The sequence below is a fragment of the Podarcis raffonei genome, chromosome 14 (genome assembly GCF_027172205.1).
Source record: "Podarcis raffonei isolate rPodRaf1 chromosome 14, rPodRaf1.pri, whole genome shotgun sequence".
NCBI lineage: Eukaryota > Metazoa > Chordata > Lepidosauria > Squamata > Lacertidae > Podarcis > Podarcis raffonei.
This window is the reverse complement of record NC_070615.1, coordinates 47,897,276-47,906,462: the sequence shown is the minus strand read 5'-3', so window position 1 is coordinate 47,906,462 and position 9,187 is coordinate 47,897,276. Positions and strand designations below refer to the sequence as shown.

Below are 9,187 nucleotides of genomic sequence, written 5' to 3'. Positions count from 1 at the left end.
GCTTTGTTATTCTCTTTAAAAATAATTTAAAACCTGTATAGTATTCAAAGCACGCAATGTAAATATTTATTACTCAAAAAAAAATAGTGGAGGGGTTTTGGGGGTGAATTTTTTTAAAATCTTGTTCTAATACAATGTCTTTTTGACTTGGAAAAGGAAATTAGTGTAACCCGATAAACCCACTCTATGTTCCCTTAAAGAATGTCTGTTGGTTTGTTTGAACATTATAAATATATTTTTAAATTTCTCTGATACCTTTTTAGTTTTGGAAATGCCTGTCCAAAGAAGATGTACAGTGTTTCAAAACTTCAAGCCTACTTTACATTAATTTTCTTACCCTTTTCAGTTCAATAATCTTAGAGCTGACAGTGGCATAAACAACTTTTGGGTGTGCATATATATGATTGCAGAGAGTAGTATTTCTGTATATTAATGGTGGTAGTTATTCTGTCACTAAGCGTACATCAGTATTCTTGCATGGTAACTTGGCACTGTTGCGGAGTAAACCAAGGATTTCGATAAGGGAATGGAGTAGATTTATATTCCTGCAACCCTCCCATCATTTTCAGGTTACATGGCATGGCGGTGTAACAGCATGACAGAATACAGTTAACGTAGGATGATTATTCAATTTACTGTAACACTATATTTCATTGTGATGTAGTTTCAACAGAGTTACAGTGTCGGGGTCATCTTTACCACTAGACTATGGAAAGTAGATGGGAGTCCATTACTGACTGCATGCCTTGGAGAACAGTTATATGGCACATTAGAAAATGTCTTGCTTTTTCGAGCAGTGCTCAGCAGCCTCACGCCATGCACTGAAGTCCACTAAGGAGTAAATGAAACTGGGAATTGTTAGCAGAACCCCTCTAGTGCCAAGTGAATTAACCCCTCTAGTCATTGAGGATTGATGTAGGGTTCTCATTTCAGTCTGCCAGTAGAAGAACACAGCTTCTAATTGTGTATTAAAACAGTCACCTCTAAGAGAAATCAAAGCACTTGAGAAGCTATCAGCTAAGTGTTCTTGAGTAACAAAAGCCTGCATTAGTACACTCCTCCAATGTGGTACTTGTTTGGACAAAATGTGTATATGGCTAAGAAGGTGAGGCAAGCACTGTACACACACAGGTATCCCTATTTGAGCTCTTCCTCATGCCCACTCAACACCAGCTTCCTTTTAAAAGATACTGAAATCAGTCTGTATTATAAACCTGCTTAATCGACAAGCAAGCCTACAGAAGCCTCAACTCCTAATTGACCACAACCAAATTGAATTCTAAAGTGGTCATCCAAGCATCAAGCATGAGGAGAATGATCAATTAATCCAGCCCTGCAAGATTTGGAGCCAGAGCAGCCGTGGGATTCGGCAGGAAAGCTGCTAACCCCAAAAACTGGAACTCACATGCAAGAGAAGCAGAATCAAATAAAACCAATTCACTGGGGGAACATAATCTCTAATTTGCCTGGTGAACAAACATGTCCAATCTGACTTTCTTTTTGCAAAGATGAATGGTTTGAGCCGCCTCCTAGGAGTCTGAAAGGTATCTTTCTCCTCTTGTTTTGTTTTCATGCTTTTAAGAGCTATCTCCTCCTTCAGCTGTTCACTGTAATAGAAGTATCATTTATGTCACAGTATTTATTCCTTACAAACCTTGTGTGACATGCTAGGGTTCCCATGGATGTAGCTGATGATTATTTTGTAAATATTAATTACTTAACTATACATAAAACTGTATCGTAATAAACTATTTTTGCACCACCTTTGGCATGCTGTGGAGAAGATTTTTGTTAACACTAGAGACAGAGAAGTTCTTGAAGTAGTATTCCAATGTTTTTGCATCCTTCAATTAGGAATAGAAGACAACAATCAAGGATGCTATGCTTACTAATAAAAAGATCTATGCAATACAATTGTGGAAAGCCTCCGAGTACTTCCATCTGCTCTGGAGAGGCATTTCAGGGCAGATACACAGCAAAAATAGCACATGTGAAATTATTAAATGTCCAAAGAATTTAACAGTACATAAGGATGATTGTAGTAGCTATCCCTGCAGTTACCCTTCAATATAAGTAAGTACTACCATTGGAAGGCCACAACAATTACAGTACACCAATAGAAGCATCTAATGATCAGCTGGAGTTGAGTATATTACTAAACGGCTTCAAGAAAGGCTGAGCATTCTGAAATAGTGATAAATTACTATTAATTACCACATTGTGTTTCTGTATGTGTTTTGCTGACAGTTTTCAAAAACTAAAAGCTAAAAGAATATAGCTGCTTTAAAACAGCATATGACCCTGAAGAAAGTTTTATGACCATGATCCACTATCTTCCTCCCTCCTCCTCTTTGAGGAGCACACAACATACTTAAATCACTACAGTGTACCCACCTCTTGGGTACAATGGAGTTTCTACTGTATCAAGAGTACTGTGATAACCACACATATGCTCTCTTTGGAACAGCTTCAATACTTTTGGAAACTCAACCACTGACAGACTGATTCAAAACCCTTTAAAACACTAATGTCTATAGAATCATAGAGTTCTAAGTCCAACCCTGTGCAATGCAGGAATCTCAATTAAAGTATCTATTGACAGATCGCCATCTAACCTCTGCTTTAAAACCTACAATGAAGGAGAGTCCACATCTTCCAAAGAGTCTGTTCCACTGTTTTAACAGCTCTTACTTTCAGAAAGTTCTTCCAGATGTTGAATATTCATTCCTACCTCAACAGTTCCTTCCCCAAACTGGCACCAAAAAAATACGCTTACACCAGAGTTGCATTTCTACACTTGGGATATTGGTTATGACTACAACTTACATGCCAACATAAGGTACCTCTCAGCCTTATTCTGCACCCACCCATTTATTAGGACAGGCAGGTGTTTTTTGGTATACCCTCTTCAAATGTGATATTCCAGCTGATGTTGGCTGCCCAATGGCCATCAGTCCCACCCAGGATGGCCAGTGGTCAGGAATGACAACGGATAAAGTCTTAACACCTGTAGAGTCACAGCTTCCCCACCCACTGCTATACCAAGTTTCAGTTCTGTTTGAGATTCCTCCATTACAGAGAGTTGACCCTTAAGGTCCCTTCCAACTCTACAATTCTGTGATTCTAGGGCTGAATTCTACACATGTACAGTCATCGAATCATAGAGCTGTAGAGTTGGAAGGGACCTCCAGGGTCGTCTAGCCCAATCCCCTGCAATGCAGAAATCCCAACTAAAGCATCCATGACAGATGGCCTAAAAAACCCCAAGGAAGGAGAGAGCACCACAACCTTCCAAGGGAGTCCATTCCACTGTCGAACATCTCTTACTGTCAGAAAGTTATTCCTGATGTTTAGTTGGAATCTCCTTTCTTGTAACTTGAATCCATTGGTTCAGGTCCTACCTTCTGGAGCAGGAGAAAACAAGGTTGCTCCATCTTCCATGTGACAGCCCTTTAGATTTTTAAGATGGCTAACCTATCTCCTCTCAGTCTCCCCAATTCCATGCTAAACATACCCAACTCCCTCAAACCGTAAGGCTTGATTTCCAGAACCTTGATCATCTTGCTTGCCCTCCTCTGCACATGTTCCAGCTTGTCAATATCCTCCTTAAACTGTGGTGCCCAGAACTGGAAACTATTCCAGGTGTGGTAAGACCAAGGCAGAATAAAACAGCAATACTACTTCCCCTTCCACACATGAAAGAGCAGCATGTGAATTATCTGTGAGTTAAGCACACACATTCATTCCCATTCACACACTGGGCATTTATTTTCAAGTAGGTCTCCTGCTTTATGCTGCTCACCTACAAAGGCAAATGGTTCTATTCTTCTTATTCTTATTTTATTTATACCCCACCCATATGGCTGGGCTTCTGGATGGCTTACAGCATATCTAAAAACGTAATAAAAACATCAAACCTTAAAAACCAAAGGGGACAAAGCTGGTCAGGCAGCAACCATTTTAGGTGCATCCGATATGTGCACAATCATGCACACAAGCATTGCACCGAACTCGAAAGTAACCCGAAAACATCACAAAAGGGGGCGGAACAGAGTATTTGCAGGCTTTTTCAATCGTATTGCAAATATATGTGATTTAACTTAAACATGCAGTGCCTTGGAATGTAAGCGCCACATAAATTTGGGAGTTGGCTGTATGTTAAAAAGGTCCCCGCCCCCCAGTAACATCCTGCATGTGGATGCTAGGGTTGCCAAGAGAATGGCAGAATAAACACTCTGCTTGAAATGCTATCTACATGTGGGGACAGTTTTTATAACAGAAACATATGTATTAGAATTTTAAAAGCATGTTTTATTGAGAACAGGTATAATAGCACATAAGTACAGGCCGTCTATTTCTCAGAAAATAATTCAAACACAATATGTTGCTTGTACAATTTTTTAAAGGAGCATAAATTTGCATGTAGTTACTCCTAAAGCAATTTATGCCATTCTCAAACACCTAACTTAGGAACTAGTCTTTGGACTAAAAAATTTACTGCTTCAAAATAGTCATTTAAGCTGCAATTTTGTTTGAGGAATAGTTTTATCCTTTTTCTGTACCTGCTGTTCTTCTTTGAGGAAAAATGTGTAATGAGCCGGATTGTAGTCCTCCCAAATCCTTTCAAATTCTGCCAGGAAAAGATTCACACAGTCCCTGTCTTCAACTACCAGCAGGTTCTCTCTGTTGTTTTGAATGGCTTGAGTAGTCCAGTTCAGGGAGCCAGTGAGCAGCATTGTTTTGTCAATGATGGCAAACTTATGGTGCATGTAGCCACTTTCCTGATCATGACGTACCTGAATGCCTGAAAAACCAGCATACCCTATTCAGTGCCACAAAATCACTTTTCCATCTTTCCACGAAACTGACTTAGCTCCCAGCACTATACTTAGTGTACTGAGAGCTACATACAGAAATTCAGTGGCTGAAATTTCTTAAGTGCAAACTTATGAGAACACAGGGCAACTTGTGGAATTATACCCTGAAATGACATAAAAGTTAAATGGCCGCCATACACGCTGCCCAGGCTTGCACCCTGGAGAAGTAAATTCAGTGCTACTAATGCAACAAAAACAACACAGGAGGCAGCAGTTAATGAGTTACCAATCTCTGCAGCCACAGTTTGACTTCACCCTGGAAGTCACACTCCATTTCTCTAAGACAGATGGAGGCTAACAACCAAGTGGTTCTGCTGGGGTTGGCTGAACGTTGACTGTTGTATAAATAAGTGAAAAGAACAAAATCCTTGCAGGGTGGGGTATGTAAATGACAACTCCACTAACAAATTCAGCATAATTATTATTAAATGTATTTTATACCCCACTTTTCTCCCAAGCTGGGACCTCATTACAAATTATGAACATCATTCATATCAAGAACTTTAGGAGAGTTCCACAGTGGAACCAAAGGTGGCAGACTCTCTTTCATTTGAGGATTTTAATCAGAGTGGTGGGGTTTGTTTGTTTCTAAAAAGAAAATGCATCGCAGAGATTTGCAACGATATAAAACCAGACAAAACATAAAACCAGTCAGTGGCTCCCTTTTTTGTGGAATGCTATCCCCAGGGAAGTTCGTCCTTTACCGGCCTTTTAAATGTGTTTGTGGGAGGGAGGTGGGGACGGTGTCATTGTTTTGTCTTGCTCTTGTTCTTCTTTTTACTCTTCTTGACTTTATTATGTTGTTTCTGGGGTATGGTTTTTTTTAAAAAAAAAATCTTGTATTTTTATGTTGTGAGCAGCCCTCAGATCTGCGGATGAAGGACGGTGTGCAAACTTAATAAGTAAACAACGGGTTAAAATCCGCCCGTCGGGTGTTTTCTGGTTTGTGGCGCCCGCCTCGCCGGGGGTTGGGCTAGACGACCCTTGGGGTTCCCCTTCCGCCTCACACCTCCCTCCCTCCCTCCCGGGCGACTCACCGGCTCTCCGGAGTTCGCCGATCCGCGACCCCTTGAGGGCCATGTAGTCGGTGTCGGTGACGACGCGCACGTGGACGCCCCTCTGGTGCAGGAGGCAGACGGCGCGGCCCAGCTGCGGGTTGGAGAAGGCGAAGACGCACAGGTCCAGCGAGCGCCGCGCCGACAGCACGCGCGCCAGGAGCCGCCCGAGCGCGCTCTCGCCGTGGGGCAGCAGGCACGCGCACGGGGTCGCCGCCGCCGCCGCCGCCTCCTCGTCCTCCTCCGCCAGCAGCGACTCCACGCACGTCACGCGCGATGGGAAGAAAAGCACCTCGCGTACCGGGGAAGGCGGCCGCTGCCACCACCGCCACCACGACGACGACGACCGACCCAGCCGCCCTATTAGCCAGCAGGCCAGCGCCTCGAGAGCCATACCGAGCCCCACCGCTAGCAGGGCCCGCGCCTTGCCGCACCACATCGTCGCCTCAGGGCGCCACGACGGCCAGCGGCCCCGCGCGCTCCTCCAACCGCCTTTTTTTCCTCCCCCACCGCGCATGCGCCCGTGCGCGCGCGCTATCCTCTCAGCTGCCTTGTCTGTTAAATTGCCACAAGCGCGTGCGCTCCGTCCCGCTCAAACGTGCCTTCCCACGCCACGGCGCATGCGTCCGTCAGCGCGCGCTTTTTTCCTCTCAGCCGCTTTTTCTTTTAAACTACCATAGCACATGCGCATTCTTCACTTCATCAACCTTTTTTCTTGTCGACTCGCGCGCGCCCTCTTCAGCTCGAGTGCTTTGAGGGGTTTTGTCCCCTCAGAGCGCTGCGTCCACTACAGCGCATGCGCTGTTATTAAGGCTGTAGAGAACAAAACGGCAGGCGCGGACAGGTAGCGCATGCGCACACGCCATAGTTTCCAAGCGTCTCGTTATGTCGCGTCCAGCTGCGCTTCGTGTTTCGTTTAAAAGAAATGAAGTTAATTTTATCCATTTATAACCCTCGGCTTTCAAAACAGCATCCGTCCAAGGCAGTTTAGGATACAGTCATTGCAACCGCTAACAAACAAGTGAGAAAGAAAGTTAACCATAAAGTTAAAAAAATATATATAGTGTTTAATTCTATCAATATACTTTTATAATTATTTTTTCCATGTTGTAAGTGGTTCTTATTTCTTTATCCGTAAGCCACCTTGAGTCCCTGCCAGGGAAAAAGGTGTATAAATAAATATAATAATAAATTTCACTTGTGCTATATATGGAATAAAACAGGCTCTGATATTATTATTATTATTATTATTATTATTATTATTATTATTATTATTATTATTATTTTATTTTATTTATACCACCCATCTGGATGGGTTTTCCCAGCCACTCTGGGCGGCTTACAGCAAATTAAAACATTGTAAAATTTCCAACCTTCAAATTTTCAGCCTTCAACCTTTTCATTCATTCAGGGACCAGTTCCTTAATTTTTTTCCATGTGGGCATGACTGCTGATGCAACCCTGTTTCTTCGTTCGTTGCACTTTTATGCCAAGGCAGTTTGCCATTTTAAAGGACTAAAACAATATAACATGTAAGGTGGGGAGCAAAGGTGATACCCCCAGTGGAGCAGGCCTCGATGTTCCCTATACCTGCCTCCCTTGCCCTCTTATTATTTTATTTCTTTAAAAAAATATTTATATACCGCTATGCCATATATATATATCTATGTCACAGCCGGTTTCCAACAACCTAACAACACAAAAGCAAACAGTAGCATCAGAAAAAAGTTAAAAGCAAAAGTAGATAGATATAAGATAGGGGCTATCCCAAAAAGCTTACTTTGGGGTTCAGGGACCTTTTAACTTTACATTTTTTATCAATGTTTCATACTTTCAAGCAAATAAGGAATTGGGAACTAAGAAACAACTTAAGCAGTGTCCCTTTACATATGCTTAAAGCCACGCCAACCTGATTTTTCAAATCAAAAGTTAGCAACTTTGCTTCAAAACTACAAGACACAGCAGGTGTGTCTTGCAGAACTGAGAGATGCTGCATGCTCTATTTAAACTCTCAAGGTCGGCTGATTCAGTGGAGTGAAAAAGGCACCTTAACCTTTTTTTGTATCCAGTCAAGACACAAAGCCGGCTTATGCGCTGTGTAGATGCTGCAACCATCTAGGGCAGGGAGGTCCAACTCCCAACAGACTGCAATCTACTCACAGTATTAAAAACTGGCAGTGATCTACTCATTGTCGTTGGATGGACCAACGAAATTTTTTTGGAAAGCAAAAGTTGCTGAGCCTTGCCCCCCCACAACAAAAAATCCTGGCTACGCCCATGACTGAGAGTCCAGCCCCCTTTCATTTTAGAGTAAGGAGGGATCAAATTCTTAACCAGCCTCCCACATATTAAGCAATTCAACAAGCAGATAGCTGATTTGAGGGTTGTTGTTTAGTCATGTCCGACTCTTCGTGACCCCATGGACCAGAGCATGCCAGGCACTCCTGTCTTCCACTGCCTTCCGCAGTTTAGTCAGACTCATGTTTGTAGCTTCGAGAACACTGTCCAACCATCTCGTCCTCTGTCGTCTCCTTCTCCTTGTGCCCTCCATCTTTCCCAGCATCAGGGTCTTTTCTAGGGAGTCTTCTCTTCTCATGAGGTGGCCAAAGTATTGGAGCCTCAGCTTCACGATCTGTCCTTCCAGTGAGCACTCAGGGCTGATTTCCTTAAGAATGGATGCGTTTGATCTTCTTGCAGTCCATGGGACTCCTCCAGCACCGTAATTCAAAAGCATCAATTCTTCGGCGATCAGCCTTCTTTATGGCCCAGCTCTCACTTCCATACATCACTACTGAGAAAACCATGGCTTTAACTATACGGACCTTTGTTGGCAATGTCTCTGCTTTTTAAGATGCTGTCTAGGTTTGCCATTGCTTTACTCCCAAGAAGCAGGCGTCTTTCAATTTTGTGACTGCTGTCACCATCTGCAGTGATCATGGAGCCCAAGAAAGTAAAATCTCTCACTGCCTCCATTTCTTCCCCTTCTATTTGCCAGGAGGTGATGGGACCAGTGGCCATGATCTTCGTTTTTTTGATGTTGAGCTTCAGACCATATTTTGCGCTCTTTCACCCTCATTAAAAGGTTCTTTAATTCCTCCTCACTTTCTGCCATCAAGATTGTGTCATCTGCATATCTGAGGTTGTTGATATTTGAGGGTATGTTACTTCAAATGGGCAGTGACTTGTCCATTAGGCACTGTTTTACTGGGCTGAACAGCAAAAAAACCACACTCTTGGAAAAGCCCCATTTCCCCA

General features: G+C 43.0%; 1 protein-coding gene across 1 annotated transcript; it reads right to left on the bottom strand.

Moving 5' to 3' along the window:
* Positions 1 to 4,290: 4,290 nt before the first annotated feature.
* On the bottom strand, positions 4,291 to 6,662 carry PLD6 (phospholipase D family member 6). Its single transcript, XM_053365274.1, has 2 exons — positions 5,915 to 6,662; positions 4,291 to 4,804 (listed from the first exon to the last, which is right to left on the bottom strand). Exons 1-2 carry the CDS (start codon positions 6,447 to 6,449, stop codon positions 4,512 to 4,514), a joined length of 828 nt encoding a protein of 275 aa, XP_053221249.1. The 5' UTR covers positions 6,450 to 6,662; the 3' UTR covers positions 4,291 to 4,511.
* Between the last annotated feature and the right edge of the window lie 2,525 nt (positions 6,663 to 9,187).